The sequence below is a fragment of the Pseudophryne corroboree genome, chromosome 5 (genome assembly GCF_028390025.1).
Source record: "Pseudophryne corroboree isolate aPseCor3 chromosome 5, aPseCor3.hap2, whole genome shotgun sequence".
NCBI classification, from domain to species: Eukaryota; Metazoa; Chordata; class Amphibia; order Anura; family Myobatrachidae; genus Pseudophryne; species Pseudophryne corroboree.
The window spans coordinates 233,522,100-233,542,648 of NC_086448.1; the positions used below are offsets into that span (position 1 = coordinate 233,522,100).

General features: G+C 44.4%; 1 protein-coding gene across 7 annotated transcripts in view; it reads right to left on the bottom strand.

Annotated features, from left to right (window-relative positions):
- The window catches only part of TBC1D5 (TBC1 domain family member 5), a 1,053,329-nt gene that overhangs the window by 271,580 nt on the left and 761,200 nt on the right, over positions 1 to 20,549 (bottom strand). For all 7 annotated transcript variants that reach the window (XM_063922184.1, XM_063922178.1, XM_063922180.1 and 4 more), the window contains one exon: positions 3,377 to 3,483. In XM_063922184.1, the coding sequence (XP_063778254.1) occupies positions 3,377 to 3,483 (107 nt within the window). The remainder of the gene's footprint in view (positions 1 to 3,376; positions 3,484 to 20,549) is intronic.

Here is a 20,549-nt window from a genome sequence, read left to right on the forward strand (position 1 = left end):
ACAAAGCACATGATCAGCCAATTGATGGTATACACAACCTACCTGCATTTCACCATTTCTATCTATCAAACATTATTTTCATATAATATTTAAGTTAAAATAGGCAAATCCTACATTGTTAGCCGTCATATCAGCAGACACAGTTGATAACTGACAGTTTTCTACATAAAATTGGCCTTTCTATCAAAGCTAAATTACATCACAAAGGCTGTTTATGAGGTGAAAATCACATCCTACAGATGGAGCCTTGCTCATCTTGGCTTCTCTGCTGTGCCTACAGATGGAGCCATGATCATCTTGACTTCTATGCTGCACCTAGGCACACCATGGTTTATTAGCATAAGCCTTTCATCTATTGTTCTCAAATGCAATACAATGCAGAGAACAATACAGCAGGGGATTAAGTCCGACTGCCCTGGCTCAGTTAATCCTACAGTATTAAAGGCCAAGATAAAGATGGCTCCATCTGTAGGTGCACCATGGTTTATTAGCATTGTTCTCAGCTGCAATACAATACAGAGAGAACAATAGGGTTAGATGAGGATGGCTCCATCTGTATATGCATTTTGCTATCTATCCATCCATCTATCTATCTAAGAGGCTTTCAACCGCTATGCAGTGGCACGCTAGTATGCTGTAAGCGGTTATTAAATGTGCCGCTTGAGTTGTTGACCAGGAGCCAGTATGTTTGTTTGTTTTTTCCTGGGGAGGTCCACTGTCTTTAGTTATAGTGGGGGCCTTTGCATTTGTATTACTGTAGGGGACAGTGCGTTTGATTTACTACTTTAGTATTTATTGTATTTGTACTACTGTGGGGACCAATGTATTTGTACTACTGTGGGCGCCAATGTGTCGGTAATACTGTGGGGGCCAATGTGTCTGTAATACTGTGAGGGCCAATGTGTCTGTATTACTGTAGGGGCCAATGTGTTTGTACTACTGTGGGGGCCAAGGTGTTTGTACTACTGTTGGCGCCAATGTGTTTGTACTACTGTGGGTACCACTGTGTTTAATTACTACGGGGGCCAGTGCATGTGTGTTTTTATTCCCATGGGGTACTGATGGTGTGCCTTGGCAATTTTGAAGTCTTGTCTGTGTGACGCAAGTTAAAAAAGGTTAAAAATCACTGATCTATTGTATCTATGTTAAAATAGGATTACATTACACACTCAGTAGACATAGTAATAGATACAGTTGAGTACTGACAGGTCTATAGCATACCACGTGATCAGCCTACTGATCATTTCACCAATACTAACAATCTATACATCACTTAAATAGAACATTTAGGCTAAAATAAGCATACCTTACATTGTTAGATGTCAAATTAGCAGACACAGTTGATATCTGGCTGTTTTCTACAAAGCAGTCACCCTTCTACCAAAGCTGAGTGACATCACAAAGGTTGTTTATGATGTGAGCAAGCCACATGATCAACATACTAAACTACAAATATCACATTCTGCCTAAATTTTTCCGTTGCTACAGTATCTAATAATAATCTATCTACCCAGGGTCAGATTAACAATGGGCTGGATGGTCCTACAGCTCCAGGCCTTCACATAAAAATAGGTTCATCATCACGATGGCAAGATGATGATGAGCCTCCCAGCTTGCCACACTGTCAGCCGTAAATTACACTATAAAACTTGTATTTCTATTTTCCTGACAAATGTTTATGGAGACAGTGTAGTGGGTGAACACACCCACATGGCTCTGGCCACACCCACACAGCACTGCTCCCTATAGGCCCTTTATCATTTTCAGTCCCAGGCTCAAAAGGACCAAAATGCCTAATTGGGAATGTGCCTCTAAATACGGTTTCTCCACGTGCTGAATATTGTAAGAGGGTATAAACTGCCATTAAAGATTATGGATAATAAACATGGGGCCTATCTTGCTATTTCTCTAAGTTTCTGACTAGCAACCCAACTCACTAAGGAGTCTATTTACGAAGCCTTGGATGGAGAAAGTGGACAGAGATAAAATACCAGCCAACCGGCTCCTAACTGCCATGCCACAGGCTGTGTTTGAAAAATGACAGTTAGGAGCTGATTGGTTGGTACTTTATCTCCATTCAAGGCTTAATAAATAGACTCCTAAATCAGGTAAAAATATGTAAGAACAATTATTGTCTGGCTAGCATCCACAGCATATACAGTATATCACAACAAATACTTTTCATATCACATTTATGGAATATATCCATTCCGACTAGAAGCATTTCCTTTGTAAAGGAATCTTTATATTCAGCACAGATGGTCCTGTGCTAATAGTTTACAGTTAACAAAAAGCAAGATTGAAGTACATTCTGGGGAGACAGAAAGTTTTAAGGTAGGCGGGGGGCAATTACCCCCACCCCACCCCATACCGGCACCTATGACTACATTCATAGAAGAATGAAGGCATGAAGAGAAGCTTTTAACATGGGATCCTAACATTTTTGTTGGTATTTTTGGTCTTTCTGATCCTTAATTCCTGTAAAGACCAGCTAGATTTTTCTTGTCACTTGTTTAATACTAGAGAATCTGTGTGTTTAATATTAGATATATGCTCCTAAAACGCCTTGTATGAAAGCCAGCTGCCTCTGTCCTACTCCATGTTGTGATCAGGTGTTCAGCATGATCACTGTGTAATCCCAAATTGCACGTATTCAGCTGGTAAGATTCTGAAGATCAGAATGAATTGCACTGCAACTTTCAAGTCAAGCAACAACCTCCTATACTCAGCAGTGAGGGTCTTTGTTCAAACCAGTTTGGGACCTTAAAAAATGAAATTTGCTTCAATGACACTGAATATGTTTCATTAAGACAATTCCATACAAAATAAAAAAAATATTTTGTCGATTTCAACGAACGGACCAAGCTGCAATGTGCATGATCAGATTAAGAGGATGAAAGTGCGAGGACATTATGAAACTCCCATCGAGAACAGACAGGAGATGAAGACTTTTTTGTCCCTCAATGCATTTGAGTTTCTTTGTAATCTATTTCTTAACTTTTGCACTGCAAATTAAATTTAACCTGCTAAAGCCAATAACAGAATAAGTTCTGAATATTAATTTATCACCTGTTTTAAAACACTTCTGCTGAACTTGTTGCTATACAGCCAGCGACTAATACTGATCTAAAGCATTGTTTTAAGTATCCCCCTCTACAAGCACCCTCTGTGATTAATGATATGTACCATTGTCAGTACAGATAGTAGATGACAGCCTCCAGACGTAATCTCTCCATGAGGTCCCAAAACTTTATGCTAATGTCTATTACTATCTGCCAAGTGAGCTCTCTGTCTAAAACACATTTATACACTTTGATAGTATAATTGTTGGTATCCTCAAGGCACTGAGGAAAACAAGCTTTTAGTGTTACTGTACCTTTGGGTCTCGCAGAAACAGAGCCTTGAGAATGAGAGAGTGAACATCACCGATGGGTGGGTAATGCATTAGGAGACCCAGGCATGTCTGATAGTTGCTGGAGATTACTAGGAGAGAGGAAAATAAGTCAATATATATGTAAGCAATACACAAAAAGCATCATACCAATGGTGTAAGAAACATAATTTATCAAAATGTATTTAAAAAAGTCAAAACAAAGTTACTGTACATTAAATTAAATTATGTGATTTCATGCTATGTACTGTAAACGTGACCATAAATATCACTGGAAACACTTTGGACAGGAAAAAAACTAAAGTATGGCGAGCTCAACTGTTGTCATCCATATGAAGAGAACAATATAGACCCCTTCCAACAATTGAAAATGTTGACAAGACACATGACACGGTGGTGATGCAGTCTGTGGTTCTCACTGAATGAACACAAACACAGAAGTGAAAAAGCAGGTTACACACTGCCACACAAGGTGAGAGACGGAGTAATTAAAGAAGTGCTTTATTTTATGGCCCAAATAGAATAGGCTGCCATGTGAGGTGCAGAAAGCGACAATATTTCTGCAATGTAAACAATAGATTTTAAGCAAAGCAGCAATTTGTTTTAAGCAAACCCAATCTTTTTTTTTTTTTTTTTACATTTTGCTCTAAAACTTTATCTCTCTCCAAGCTTTGATAAATCTCCCCCTTTATCTCCGCCCTCACCAGACAGCTGGATACACACAAGCCTGGCTAATCGGGAGCGTTTTACCCAACTTAACTTGCCCATTTAAGTTTGAAGTTAGAGGTAAAAGAGAAATATAGAACCAATATGAGCATTTAAGGCCCAAATTCAGTAGCCTCGTTAATTTAACAAGGGTGAAAAAGGGTGATAGCCTCAGGCGTTAACATCAAGGGCTATTTAATTACATCTCTTTTTTTCTCATCCATTAAATTAACCTGTTATCGGATGTAAACACATACTTGTAGAATCCTGGAAACGTGCCCGAGGCCAAGGTGTTAATACTGTGTTTCCACCTGATAGCAGGCTAGTGGGCAGCACGGATGGTGTAATGGTTAGCATTACTGCCTCACAGCACTGAGGTCATGGGTTCAATTCCCACCATGGCCCTAATTGTGTGGAGTTTGTATATTCTCCCCGTACTTGCGTGGGTTTTCTCTGGGGTGCTCCGGTGTCCTCCCACAATCCAAATATATACTGGTAGATTATTTGGCTCCCAACAAAATTAACCCTAGCATGAATGTGTGTGCGTGTACATGTGATAGGGAATATAGATTGTAAGCTCCACTGGGGCAGGGACCGATGTTAATAGCCAAATATTCTCTGTAAAGCGCTGCGGAATATGTGTGCGCTATATAAATAACTGGTAATAAATAAATAATAAATCAGGGATTTGTTTTTGGGCTGGCTCAGACCCCCCGAAAAAATTCCCATTCAATGTAGCCTGCGGGCTGTTTTTTGGGGCTAAATTAATTATTAGTCCGTGGTAAATTACTGCGGTTTATTAAACCCCCCGAATGACCTCTACATTGGAATAAATATTCCTATTTTGTTTTTATCCTGCACTTGTAAACAAGCATTGACAATTATATAAATGTCATTTCAGAAAAATTATATAAAGTGTTCTAGTACAGCGGTGGCCAATCAGTGGCTCTTGAGCCACATGCGGCTCTTACTTTCTTCAAATGTGGCTCCTTAAACACAAAGTCACATGACCACAACAGATTTGGTGACTACTGCACTCCAGAAATACATGCAGCAGCACTACGGGGACTTAGAACTGAGGGAGCCAGATACTAGAAATGAGACACCCACCAGCAAGTTGGGGGAAGCTGAAGTGACACATGGGGGATCTGGCTGGAGTGACACAGCAGAGTGCTGGCTGAAATGACAGAAGGGTGGTGGCTGGAGTGACACAGCAGGGTGCTGGTTGGAGTGACATATGGGGGAGCTGGCTGGAGTGACACAGCAGGGTGCTGGCTGAAGAGACAGGAGGGTATTGGTTGGAGTGACAAGAGGGTGCTGGCTGAAGTGACACATGGGGGAGCTGAAGTGTATTATGTGAATCCGGCTTTTTCAATATATTTTATGTGAATCTTGCTTTTACAATTATTTTATGTGGAAGTGGCTTTTTCAATGTGTTTTATGTTAGATCTGGCTTTTTCAGTGTATTTTAAACCAGGGGCGTGGCCTAGCAGGCAAAAGGCCACACCACATTTTTGCATGCGCGCTTTCGGCTCGATGTCGGCTCTTTGACGTACCTAACAATTTTTTTGGGCTCTTTGACTGGTTGGCCAACCCTGTTCTAGTACTACGTTACTAAAGATAGAATTAAAAAAAACAAACAATAACACGACATTTTTCTTTGACACACCACTGACTGGTCATAAGTAAATAAAACGAGTACCTTGGCTCACAATAACATTTCTTTAGGCTCATTTTATCTGAGCGCCACAGTACATACACCTGGTAAAACTACACTAAAACAAAAAGTGTCAGCTTTAGAGTTTAAATAATCTATTCATGGTAATGTAATTCCTGAGTGGTGAAGCACAATACCTGTATTTAATATGTGACTTTTCACTCCAAGCACTGCTTTTTTTCCCAATTCTTTTCCTCTACTTCCAAAATCATACATTTTACAAGGGCAATTACTAAACCCATCATTCAAGGCAGGTCTATGAAAACTGCATTTTTTTTCTCCAATCGAAATGCAAGCAATCCATCTGCTGTGGCTGTCAAAGCACAGCCTATTAATGATGCTTGTTTAGTATACCATATTGACTGCCTGCAACAATACTATCTGGGAGTGCATTGCAAACAAGTATTCTCTCAGTGGCAATTCTTTTAAAGCTGTAGACAAACAAAAGTTTCTTATTACTTGTTTAAAAGTGGGAAAGATTTAATAACACATCTTTAGTATACATGTATGATACTTTCAAAAGGGACAAATTTACATAAAAATTCAGCTGCAAATTATTATTGTGAGAGTCTTTGAATGTACAGTATAGCAATATGTTGAATGTATGAAGTACATAGTGGTGCGTTTCTGTCCAAATCTGTTCTCATCAGTATGAATGAAGTCCTTGTCCTCTCCCATTATAATATTGCCCTTGCCACATGCAGGCCTCTCATCTTTTATACTACAAACAGCGTGAGAAGGTCGCAGCTCACTCACCTCATTTATGAAGCACAAAACACTGGAAGTGCACAGAGCACTAAACGCTGTAAGCGAACAGGGCACAAAATGCAGGAAGTGCACAGAGAACAAAACCTTAGAAGCAGAGCAGAAATGCAGGAAGCGCACAGAGCACAAGACGCAGGAAACGCACAGATGACAAAACTCAGGAAGCGCACAGAGCACAAAACGCAGGAAGCGCACAGAGCACAAAATGCAGGACGTGCACAGAGCACATAACGCAGAAAGTGCACAGAGCACAAAACGTAGGAAGCACACAGAGCACAAAACGCAGGAAGCACACAGAGCACAAAACATTAGAAGCACACAGAGCACAAAACATTAGAAGTACACAGAGAACAAAACACTGAAGGTGCACATAGCACAGAACACTAGAAACGCACAGAGCACAAAACGCAGGAAACACACAGAACACAAAATGCAGGAAGCACACAGAGCAGAAAATGCAGGAATCGCTTAGAGCACAAAATGCAGGAAGCACACAGAGAACAAAATGCAGAACTCACACAGAGCACAAAATACAGGAAGCACACAAAGAACAAAACACTGTAGGTGCAAAGAGCCCAAAACACAGAAAGCGCACAGAGCACAAAATGCAGGAAGCGCACAGAGCACAAAACACTAGAAGAGCACAGGACACAATACACTAGAAGCACACAGAGCACAAAAAGCAGGAATTGCACAGAGTACAAAACAGTAGAAGCGCACTGAGCACAAAACGCAGGAAGCACACAGAGCGCAAAACATTGGAAGCACAAAACACTGCTGACGCAAAGGGCAAATGCAGGAAGCGCACAGAGCATAAAATGCAGAAAGTGCACAGAGCACAAAACGCAGGAAGCGCACAGAGCACAAAACGCAGGAAATACACAGCACAAAATGCAGGTAGCGCACAGAGCACAAAACGCAGGAGGTGCACAGAGCACAAAAATGCAGGAAGCACACAGAGCACAAAACGCAGAAAGCGCACAGAGCACAAAACACTAGAAGCACACAGAGAACAAAACACTGAAAGCGCACATAGCACTAGAAACGCACAGAACACAAAACGCAGGAAACACACAGATCACAAAACGCAGGAAGCACACAGAGCACAAAATGCAGGCATCACATAGAGCACAAAACACAGGTAGTACACCAAGCATAAAACACGAGAAGCAGAGAAGAAAATGCAGGAAGTGCACAGAGCACAAAACACTAGAAGCTAGCAGAGCAGAAAATGCAGAAAGCACACAGAGCACAAAACGCAGACAGCACACAGAGCACAAAATGCAGGAAGCGCACAAATAACAAAACATTGCAGGCGCATAGAGCACAAAATGCAGGAAGTGCACAGAGCACAAAATGCAGGAAGTGCACAGACCACAAAATGCAGGAAGCGCAGAGACCACAAAATGCAGGAAGCGCACAGACCACAAAATGCAGGAAGCGCTCAGAGCACAAAACACTAGAAGAGCACAGAACACAATACACTAGAAGCACACAGAGCACAAAATGTAGGAATTGCACAGAGTACAAAACAGTAGAAGCGCACAGAGCATAAAACACAGGAAGCACACAGAGCGCAAAACTATGCCGGCACAAAGTACAAAATCGCAGGAAGCACACAGCACAAAATGCAGGAAACGCACAGAGCACAAAATGCAGGAAGCACACAGAGCATAAAACCCAGGAAGCACACAGAGCACAAAACATTAGAAGCACACAGAGAACAAAACACTGAAGGTGCACATAGCACAGAACACTAGAAACGCACAGAGCACAAAACGCAGGAAACACACAGAACACAAAATGCAGGAAGCACACAGAGCAGAAAATGCAGGAATCGCTTAGAGCACAAAATGCAGGAAGCACACAGAGAACAAAATGCAGAACTCACACAGAGCACAAAATACAGGAAGCACACAAAGAACAAAACACTGTAGGTGCAAAGAGCCCAAAACACAGAAAGCGCACAGAGCACAAAATGCAGGAAGCGCACAGAGCACAAAACACTAGAAGAGCACAGGACACAATACACTAGAAGCACACAGAGCACAAAAAGCAGGAATTGCACAGAGTACAAAACAGTAGAAGCGCACTGAGCACAAAACGCAAGAAGCACACAGAGCGCAAAACATTGGAAGCACAAAACACTGCTGACTCAAAGGGCAAATGCAGGAAGCGCACAGAGCATAAAATGCAGAAAGTGCACAGAGCACAAAACGCAGGAAGCGCACAGAGCACAAAACGCAGGAAATACACAGAGCACAAAATGCAGGTAGCGCACAGAGCACAAAACGCAGGAGGTGCACAGAGCACAAAAATGCAGGAAGCACACAGAGCACAAAACGCAGAAAGCGCACAGAGCACAAAACACTAGAAGCACACAGAGAACAAAACACTGAAAGCGCACATAGCACTAGAAACGCACAGAACACAAAACGCAGGAAACACACAGATCACAAAACGCAGGAAGCACACAGAGCACAAAATGCAGGCATCACATAGAGCACAAAACACAGGTAGTACACCAAGCATAAAACACGAGAAGCAGAGAAGAAAATGCAGGAAGTGCACAGAGCACAAAACACTAGAAGCTAGCAGAGCAGAAAATGCAGAAAGCACACAGAGCACAAAACGCAGACAGCACACAGAGCACAAAATGCAGGAAGCGCACAAATAACAAAACATTGCAGGCGCATAGAGCACAAAATGCAGGAAGTGCACAGACCACAAAATGCAGGAAGCGCAGAGACCACAAAATGCAGGAAGCGCACAGACCACAAAATGCAGGAAGCGCTCAGAGCACAAAACACTAGAAGAGCACAGAACACAATACACTAGAAGCACACAGAGCACAAAATGTAGGAATTGCACAGAGTACAAAACAGTAGAAGCGCACAGAGCATAAAACACAGGAAGCACACAGAGCGCAAAACTATGCCGGCACAAAGTACAAAATCGCAGGAAGCACACAGCACAAAATGCAGGAAACGCACAGAGCACAAAATGCAGGAAGCACACAGAGCATAAAACCCAGGAAGCACACAGTGCACAAAACCCAGGAAGCACACAGCACAAAACCCAGGAAGCACACAGCACAAAACCCAGGAAGCACACAGAGCACAAAACCCAGGAAGCACACAGAGCACAAAACCCAGGAAGCACACAGAGCACAAAACACAAGTAGTACACAGAGGACAAAACCCAGGAAGCACACAGAGCACAAAACCCAGGAAGCACACAGAGCACAAAACACAAGTAGTACACAGAGGACAAAACCCAGGAAGCACACAGAGCACAAAACACAGGAAGGGCACAGAGCACAAAATGCAGCAAGCACACAGAGCGCATTAAAAAACAGGAAGCACACAGAGCACAGAATACAAAACATTGGAAGCACACAGTGCAAAATCTTTTTTGGTGATCTCACATATCACGATAGGAGCCGTTCACCAAAATATGCATACCTAGTTTAGCAGAGCAGTGCAAAAAAGAGGTAACATATTTTAAAGTGTCCCACTAGAAGCACACAGAGCACAAAATGTAGGAATAGCACAGAGTACAAAACAGTAGAAGCGCACAGAGCATAAAACACAGGAAGCACACAGAGCGCAAAACTATGCCGGCACAAAGTACAAAATCGCAGGAAGCACACAGCACAAAATGCAGGAAACGCACAGAGCACAAAATGCAGGAAGCACACAGAGCACAAAACCCAGGAAGCACACAGAGCACAAAACACAAGTAGTACACAGAGGACAAAACCCAGGAAGCACACAGAGCACAAAACACAGGAAGGGCACAGAGCACAAAATGCAGCAAGCACACAGAGCGCAAAACGCAGAAAGCGCACAGAGCACAAAACACTAGAAGCACACAGAGAACAAAACAGGAAGCACACAGAGCACAGAATACAAAACATTGGAAGCACACAGTGCAAAATCTTTTTTGGTGATCTCACATATCACGATAGGAGCCGTTCACCAAAATATGCATACCTAGTTTAGCAGAGCAGTGCAAAAAAGAGGTAACATATTTTAAAGTGTCCCAGGTAGTGTCGAACTGGGGCATGAAGAGCCCCCCGGGGGAATGCAGTGGTAGGGGCCTATGTTACGGGGTGTGTTCAGTCTCCAGAGAGGGGTGTCCAGCCACCACAAAGGCTTAGCTAACCATTAGAGAGTGCATGCCTAGGTCCCTTGATAAATATATATATATATAGTAAATACTGCTAGTGCATGCATAATAATAACATACAAGATTAATAACAGCTATGAAATGTAGAAAGTACACCACAGTCCTGTGCATTATAATGTAACATATATATATAATTCATAATTCTAGTGTACAGTCTGGAACCTGATACCTAGAAGAGGAGGTGGGGGCTCCCCTGTACCCCGGTGGGCCTGTCCAACCCTAGGCCCAGGTGTCGGTGGATCGGGAATGTGCAACAAACCGTCAAAGATTTATGGGGGCCATTACTTATTGGTTCTATCTATCTATCTATCTATCTATCTATCTATCTATCTATCTATCTATCTATCTATCTATCTATCTATCTATCTATCCATCCATCCATCCATCCATCCATCCATCCATCCATCCATCTATCTATCTATCTATCTATCTATCTATCTATCTATCTATCTATCTATCTATCTATCTATCTATAGAAAGCTATCTATAGAAAGAGAGACACACAGAGAGAGTGAAATAAAACACAATTTCAGGAACTAGTTTTACACTTGTCCTGCTAATCGGTTCCATTATATTTCAATTATCAGAAGATAAAGATCTTTGTTGTAAAATAAAAGAACAGGACAAAAACAGGACTGTCCTTGGAAAACCAAGACATACATAATACCTATTACTATCTATATTGTACTCTATAAACATTGTATTCATTATGAAATCTACTGACAAGGTAAGACACTTACTGAATAAATGTTTCTCTTTAAACACTCTGCGATGACAGTAATTCCCTACAGTTTTGTACCTGAGTTTGCCTCATTATAGGCATGCCCTTTTTCTACTGTAACAGGTTGTCAGCTTTAGTAAAACCAAAATGTCTGAAAAATGGTCAGGATATTCTGCAGACTGCATTACAAGAAAAATAAATGCGAGTACAATAAACATCTCTTAAGCTGGGCATACACTATACAATTATCTGGCAGATGAGATCTGCCAGATCTGGCTGGTTGAAATGAAAATCTAGTAATGGATGAGAGCAAATGACAATCAACAATTTGTTCCCAAACACTGAAAATGGCCAAAATCTATTGCTCATACAAATTTGTTAACTCCGTGATTTAACCAGTTTGTCTGAAAGACAGGTTTTGTCCATTTTCCATTATTTTGGAGCAAATGGTCGATTGACATTTGCTCTCATCCATTACCAGATTTTCATTCCAACCAGCCAGATCTGGCAGATCATCTGCCAGATAATTAAACAGTGTATGGCCATCTTAAATTAGATCGTTTAAAACCATAACTGTATCCTTATATAGCCAGATAGACATTATCAGCAAGCAAAAGGGGAGTGGATACAGTCATGTCAGACTGGGGGAGTGGCCAGGGTAAGCAGGGTCATAACTACGTGTGTCAGGTGTGCCTGGCACACAGCGCAGTTGCCCTGAGGGCGCAACGGCCAGCGGCATGTAATGAGTAAAATTTACTCATTACATGCCGCCTCTGCTGTGTGCTCCGCGCTGGGGAGGAGAGCAGCAGCAGTGGCGGAGGCAGCAAAGAAGGAGGGGGAGGGAGGGGGACTGGAGCCGCAGCAGCGCTATGTAATTGGTAGTAGCGCCGCTGCAGCTGTCCCCTCTCCTTCCGTATTGGCTGCCCGGCGCTGCTGTGAATGCTGGGATGCGGTTCCTTCATCCCAGCATTCACAGCAGCGGTGGGCAGCCAATACGGAAGGAGAGGGGACAACTGCAGCGGCGCTACTACCAATTACATAGCGCTGCTGCGGCTCCAGTCCCCCTCCGTCCTCCTTCTCCGCTGCCTGCACCGAGGGATCTGATCATCTGCCAGCAGGAGGAGCCTGACTGCCAGCGGGGAGAGATGGTAAGTATCTCTCTCTCTCTCTCCCTCTCTATTTCTCTATCTATTCTGTCGCAATGTGTAAAAATGGGGACGCTGTCTGGCGTAATTTGTAAAAAATGGGACGCTGTCTGCCGTAATCTGTAAAGAGGGGGACGCTGTCTGCCGTAATGTGTAAAAAAGGGGACGCTGTCTGCCGTAATGTGTAAAAAGGGGACTCTGTCTGCAGTATTGTGTAAACAGGGGGACGCTGTCTGCCATAATGTGTAAAAAAGGGGACGCTGTCTGCAGTAAAGTGTAAAAAGGGGGACTGTCTGCTGTAATGTGTAAAAGGGGCTCTACCTGGTGTAGTGGCGTTACTGTGCAGCGTAATTTGAATGCACCGTAGTATGAATTGGTATTATTTTGTGACCACGCCCCTTCCCCATGAAGCCACGCCCCTATATATTTTTGCGCGCCTACACCACGCACTGCCCCTATCTTGCATGGGGGGGGGGAACCAATGCCGTTTCTTGCACACAGCGCTAAAATGCCTAGTTACGGCACTGAGGGTGAGTTGGAAAAATAAGATTTTACTCACCGGTAAATCTATTTCTCGTAGTTCGTAGTGGATGCTGGGAACTCCGAAAGGACCATGGGGAATAGCAGGCTCCGAAGGAGGCTGGGCACTCTAGAAAGATTTATGACTACCTGGTGTGCACTGGCTCCTCCCACTATGACCCTCCTCCAAGCCTCAGTTAGGACACTGTGCCCGGACGAGCTGACATAATAAGGAAGGATTTTGAATCCCGGGTAAGACTCTTACCAGCCACACCAATCACACCGTACAACTCGTGATACTATATCCAGTTTGACAGTATGAAAACAACTGAGCCTCTCAACAGATGGCTCAACAATAACCCTTTAGTTAGCAATAACTATTTACAAGTATTGCAGACAATCCGCACTTGGGATGGGCGCCCAGCATCCACTACGGACTACGAGAAATAGATTTACCGGTGAGTAAAATCTTATTTTCTCTAACGTCCTAGTGGATGCTGGGAACTCCGAAAGGACCATGGGGATTATACCAAAGCTCCCAAATGGGCGGGAGAGTGCGGATGACTCTGCAGCACCGAATGAGAGAACTCAAGGTCCTCCTCAGCCAGGGTATCAAATTTGTAGAATTTTGCAAACGTGTTTGCCCCTGACCCAGTAACAGCTCGGCAAAGTTGTAAAGCCGAGACCCCTCGGGCAGCCGCCCAAGATGAGCCCACCTTCCCTGTGGAATGGGCTTTCACTGATTTAGGATGCGGCAGTCCAGCCGCAGAATGCGCCTGCTGAATCGTGTCACAGATCCAGCGAGCGATAGTCTGCTTAGAAGCAGGAGCACCCAGCCTGTTGGGTGCATATAGGATAAATAGCGAGTCAATTTTCCCGACTCTAGCCGTCCTGGAAACATAATTTTTTCAAGGCCTTGACTACATCCAGTAACTTGGAATCCTCCAAGTCCCTAGTAGCCGCAGGCACCACAATAGGTTGGTTTAAGTGAAAAGCTGATACCACCTTAGGGAGAAACTGGGGACGAGTCCTCAATTCTGCCCTATCCATATGGAAAATCAGATAAGGACTTTTATATGACAAAGCCGCCAATTCTGATACACGCCTGGCCGAAGCCAAGGCCAATAACATGACAACTATCCGCGTGAGATATTTTAGATCCACGGTTTTTAGTGGTTCAAACCAATGTGATTTTAAGAAACTCAACACCACGTTGAGATCCCAAGGTGCCACTGGAGGCACAACCGGGGGCTGAATATGCAGCCCTCCTTTTACAATGTCTGAACTTCAGGTACTGAAGCTAATTCTTTCTGGAAGAAAATCGACAGAGCCGAGATCTGTATCTTAATGGAGCCTAATTTTAGGCCCATAGACACTCCTGCTTGTAGGAAATGCAGAAATCGACCTAGTTGAAATTCCTCTGTTGGGGCCTTTTTTGGCCTCACACCAAGCAACATATTTCCGCCATATGCGGTGATAATGTTTTGCAGTTACATCTTTCCTGGCTTGAATCAGCGTAGGAATGACTTCCTCCGGAATGCCCTTTTCCTTTAGGATCCGGCGTTCAACCGCCATGCCATCAAAACGTAGCCGCGGTAAGTCTTGGAACAGACAGGGCCCCTGCTGCAGCAGGTCCTGTCTGAGCGGCAGAGGCCATGGGTCCTCTGATATAATTTCTTGAAGTTCTGGGTACCAGGCTCTTCTTGGCCAATCCGGAACCACGAGTATCGTTCTTACTCCTCGCCTTCTTATTATTCTCAGTACCTTTGGTATGAGAGGCAGAGGGGGAACACATAAACCGACTGGTACACCCACGGTGTTACCAGAGCGTCCACAGCTATCGCCTGAAGGTCCCTTGACCTGGCGCAATATCTTTTATAGCTTTTTGTTGAGGCGGGACGCCTTCATGTCCACCTGTGGCCTTTCCCAATGGTGTACAATCCTTTGGAAGACTCCTGGATGAAGTCCTCACTCTCTCGGGTGGAAGTCGTGTCTGCTGAGAAGATCTGCTTCCCAGTTGTCCACTCCGGGAATGAACACTGCTGACAGTGTTAACACAAGATTTTCCGCCCATCGGAGAATCCTTGTGGCTTCTGCCATCGCCATCCTGCTTCTTGTGCCGCCCTGTTGGTTTACATGGGCGACTGCCGTGATGTTGTCTGATTGGATCAGGACCGGCTGGTTTTGAAGCAGAGGCCTAGCCTGACTCAGGGCATTGTAAATGGCCCTCAGGTCCAGAATATTTATGTAGGGAAGTCACCTGACTTGACCAAAGTCCCTGGAAGTTTCTTCCCTGTGTGACTGCCCCCCAGCCTCAAAGGCTGGCATCCATGGTCACTAGGACCTAGTCCTGTATGTCGAACCAGCGGCCCTCTTGAAGATGGGCACTCTGCAGCCACTACAGTAGAGATACCCTGGTCCTTGGAGACAGGGTTATCAGCCGATGCATCTGAAGATGTGATCCGGACCCCTTGTCTAACAGGTCCCCCTGAAAAGTTCTTGCCTGGAACCTGCCGAATGGGATTGCTTCGTAGGAAGCTATCATTTTTCCCAGGACTCGCGTGCAATGATGCACCGATAACTGTTTTGGCTTCAGGAGGTCTCTGACTAGAGATGACCGCTCCTTGGCTTTCTCCTCCGGGAGAAACACTTATTTCTGGTCTGTGTCCAGAACCATCCCCAGGAACAGTAGACGTGTCGTAGGAACTAGCTGTGACTTTGGACTGTTTAGAATCCAGCCGTGCTGTTGTAGCACTTTCCAAAATAGTGCTACCCCAACTAGCAACTGCTCCTTGGACCTCGCCCTTATAAGGGGATTGTCCAAGTACGGGATAATTAAAAACTCCCCTTTTTCGAAGGAGTATCATCATTCCGGCCATTACCTTGGTAACACCCTCGGTGCCATGTACAGTCCAAACGGCAGAGTCTGGACTTGGTAATGGTAATCCTGTACCACAAATCTGAGGTACTCCTGGCGAGGATAGTAAATGGGGACATGCAGGTAAGCATCCTTGATGTCCCGGGATACCATGTAATCCCCCTCGTCCAGGCTTGCAATAACCGCCCTGAGCGATTCCATCTTGAACTTTAATTTTTTCATGTATGTGTTCAAGGATTTTAAATATAAAAAAGGGTCACACCGAACCATGCGGTTTCGGTACCCCAAACCGTGTGGAATAGTAACCCCGTCCTTGTTGAAGTAGGGGCACCTTAAGTATTACCTGCTGGGAATACAGCTTATTAATTGCCTCTAGCACAGCCTCCCTGCCTGAGGGAGTTGTCGGCAAGGCATATTTGAGGAAACGGCGGGGGGAAGACATCTCGAATTCCAGCTTGTACCCCTGAAATACTACTTGAGTGAAACAGGGATCCACCTGTGAGCGAGCCCACTGATCGCTGAAAATTTTTTGAGACGGCCCCCCACCGTACCTGGCTACACCTGTGGAGCCCCCGCGTCATGCTGTGGACTCAGAGGAAGCGAGAGAAGAATTATGATTCTGGGAACAGGCTGACTGGTGCAGCTTTTTCCCTCTTCCCTTGTCTCTGTACAGAAAGGAAGCGCCTTTGACCCGCTTGCTTTTCTGAAGCCGAAAGGACTGTACCTGATAATACAGTGCTTTCTTAGTCTGTGAGGAAACTGAGGTAAAAATATTTCTTCCCAGCTGTTGCTGCGGATACGAGGTCCCAGAGACCATCCCCAAATAATTCCTCACCCTTATAAGGCAGAATCTCTTTGCGCCTTTTAAAGTCAGCATCACCTGTCCAGTGACAGGTCTCTAATACCCTCCTGACAGAATGGACATTACATTCATTTTGGATGCCAGCCGGCAAAATATCTCTCTGTGCATCCCTCATATATAAGACGACGTCTTTAATATGTTCTCATGTTAGCAAACTAGTATGTTTGACAGGGTCACCGACCACGCTGCAGCAGCACGCTCTGCAGGTTTCAGTCTAGTACCTGAGTGTGTAAATACAGACTTCAGGATAGCCTCCTGCTTTTTATCAACAGGTACCTTCAAAGTGGCCGTTCCTAAAACGGCAGTGCCACCTATTTTGACAACCGTGTGAGCGCCTTATCCACCCTAGGGGATATCTCCCAGCGTAACTTATCCTCTGGCGGGAAAAGGTACGCCATCAGTAACTTTTTAGAAATTACCAGTTTCTTATCAGGGGGAACCCACGCTTTTCACACACTTCATTCATTCATCTGATGGGGGAACAAAACACTGCCTGCTTTTTCTCCCCAAACATAAAAACCCATTTTTAGAGGTTAATGTCAGAAATGTGTAACACATTTTTTATTGCCGGGATCAAGTCACGGATGTTCCTAGTGGATTGTGTATATGTCTCAACCTTGTCGACACTGGAGTCAGACTCCGTGTCGACATCTGTGTCTGCCATCTGAATGAGCGGGCGTTTTTGAGCCCCTGATGGCCTTTGAGACACCTGGGCTGTCCCACAGCTGTTACGTCATCCACCCTTTTATGTAAGGAGTTGACACTGTCGGTTAATACCTTCCACCTAACCATCCACTCTGGTGTCGGCCCCACAGGGGGCGACATCACATTTATCGGCATCTGCTCCGTCACTATATAAGCCTCCTCCTCAAACATGTCGACACAGCCGTACCGACACACCGCACACACACAGGGAATGCTCTGACTGAGGACAGGACCCCACAAAGCCCTTTGGGGAGACAGAGAGAGAGTATGCCAGCACACACCAGAGCGCTATATAATGTGGGGATTAACACTATAACTGAGTGAATTTTCCCCCATAGCTGCTTGTATATACAATATTGCGCCTAAATTTAGTGCCCCCCCTCTCTTTTTAACCCTTTGAGCCTGAAAACTACAGGGGAGAGCCTGGGGAGCTTTCTTCCAGCTGCACTGTGAAGAGAAAATGGCGCCAGTGTGTCTGAGGGAGATAGCTCCGCCCCTTTTCCGCGGCCTATTCTCCCTCTTTTTTCTGGATTCTGGCAGGGGTATTTTCCACATATATAGCCTCTGGGGCTATATATTGTGGTATTTTTGCCAGCCAAGGTGTTATAATTGCTTCTCAGGGCGCCCCCCCCCAGCGCCCTGCACCCTCAGTGACCGGAGTGTGAAGTGTGTGTGAGGAGCAATGGCGCACAGCTGCAGTGCTGTGCGCTACCTTGGTGAAGACTGATGTCTTCTGCCGCCGATTTTCCGGACCTCTTCTTGCTTCTGGCTCTGTAAGGGGGACGGCGGCGCGGCTCCGGGACCGAACACCAAGGACTGGGCCTGCGGTCGATCCCTCTGGAGCTAATGGTGTCCAGTAGCCTAAGAAGCCCAATCCGGCTGCAAGCAGGCGAGTTCGCTTCTTCTCCCCTTAGTCCCTCGCTGCAGTGAGCCTGTTGCCAGCAGGTCTCACTGAAAATAAAAAACCTAAATCTATACTTTCTTTCTAAGGGCTCAGGAGAGCCCCTAGTGTGCATCCAACCTCGGCCGGGCACAAGATCTAACTGAGGCTTGGAGGAGGGTCATAGTGGGAGGAGCCAGTGCACACCAGGTAGTCATAAATCTTTCTAGAGTGCCCAGCCTCCTTCGGAGCCCGCTATTCCCCATGGTCCTTTCGGAGTTCCCAGCATCCACTAGGACGTTAGAGAAATAAAGTATGCAGACTGCTAAAACTCTTAAGCTGGGTACACACTGGCCGATATATATCGCTGGTCCGTCGCCAACGTGTACGAGTGATAGCCGACGGCCAATATATTGTTAGATATACTGGCATGTCGGGGTGTGTGTGCGGGCGGTCAGCCGCCCGCCCATATACAGGCTGCAGGAGCTGGCGGTGACTGACAGCTGAACTGGGCGAGCGTGTGTAAATGCCTGCCCAGTTCATGATGTCAGCCCTCAATGGATTGGGCAGTGTGTATGCACAACACACTGCCCGATCCAGCTTTATATATATCTGCAGATCAATTGATCTGCAGCTATATCTTTAGGTGTGTACCCAGCATTAACCACAAACAAATGTAGACCTATCATTATCATATTTAACCTTTAACCCTGGCCAATCTATTCAGACCAATAAACAAAATACATTAAAAGACATTTACAGTATAGTATTTAGCAATAGACAAGTAATATAAAATACACAGCATTCAAACATAAAAGGCTGTAAATAAAAAGTTCACCAGCAAATGTAATCCTAAGTGCAAGTGACATCATATATTAATAAAATATTATGAAAATCTTAATTAAAAAAGGATAAACCATCCTTCCAGTTTTTATATAGGCTTATGATTTTATTGCTACAGGTGCCTCATAAACTAGAAAATACTACTACTGTAGCTTTATGAATAAAAACAGGTAAAGCAGCCAAATAATAGTGTTGATCAGTAGGCGATTGGACACTGGTCTTTGACTTTACCTGTGGATTTTGTATCATTTACTAACAACAGCTGCTTCACTTTGAAGATTAATTACACTGATTTATATTTTTAACATCTAAAAAATTCTACTTTCAGTGTTGTCTGTATAGAAAATAAAAATAAGACTTTAGAGGTATATAATTCTATATAGTCACAGTATATCCCCACTTATTTTCACCACTGGATTTTAGCCAATCCCCAGACAAGGAAACCACTGTTTGGAGAAGTCCATGCCAAATATATATATATATTTTTTTTGTGGTTATTTTTTTTGTTGGGGGGGGGGGGGGGGGATTTCTTCATTAGGATGTCCTTTCCATTTTATAGTAATACGAAGTAAACAAGCTCATCTCCTTATACTGTGCAATTAAACATTCCTACTTTGAGCGTGCTAATTATTTCATTGGAGTAAATAATAAGAATTTACTTACCGATAATTCTATTTCTCGGAGTCCGTAGTGGATGCTGGGGTTCCTGAAAGGACCATGGGGAATAGCGGCTCCGCAGGAGACAGGGCACAAAAAGTAAAGCTTTAGGATCAGGTGGTGTGCACTGGCTCCTCCCCCTATGACCCTCCTCCAAGCCAGTTAGGTACTGTGCCCGGACGAGCGTACACAATAAGGGAGGAATTTTGAATCCCGGGTAAGACTCATACCAGCCACACCAATCACACCGTACAACTTGTGATCTAAACCCAGTTAACAGTATGATAACAGCGGAGCCTCTGAAAAGATGGCTCACAACAATAATAACCCAATTTTTGTAACTATGTACAAGTATTGCAGATAATCCGCACTTGGGATGGGCGCCCAGCATCCACTACGGACTCCGAGAAATAGAATTATCGGTGAGTAAATTCTTATTTTCTCTATCGTCCTAGTGGATGCTGGGGTTCCTGAAAGGACCATGGGGATTATACCAAAGCTCCCAAACGGGCGGGAGAGTGCGGATGACTCTGCAGCACCGAATGAGAGAACTCCAGGTCCTCTTTTGCC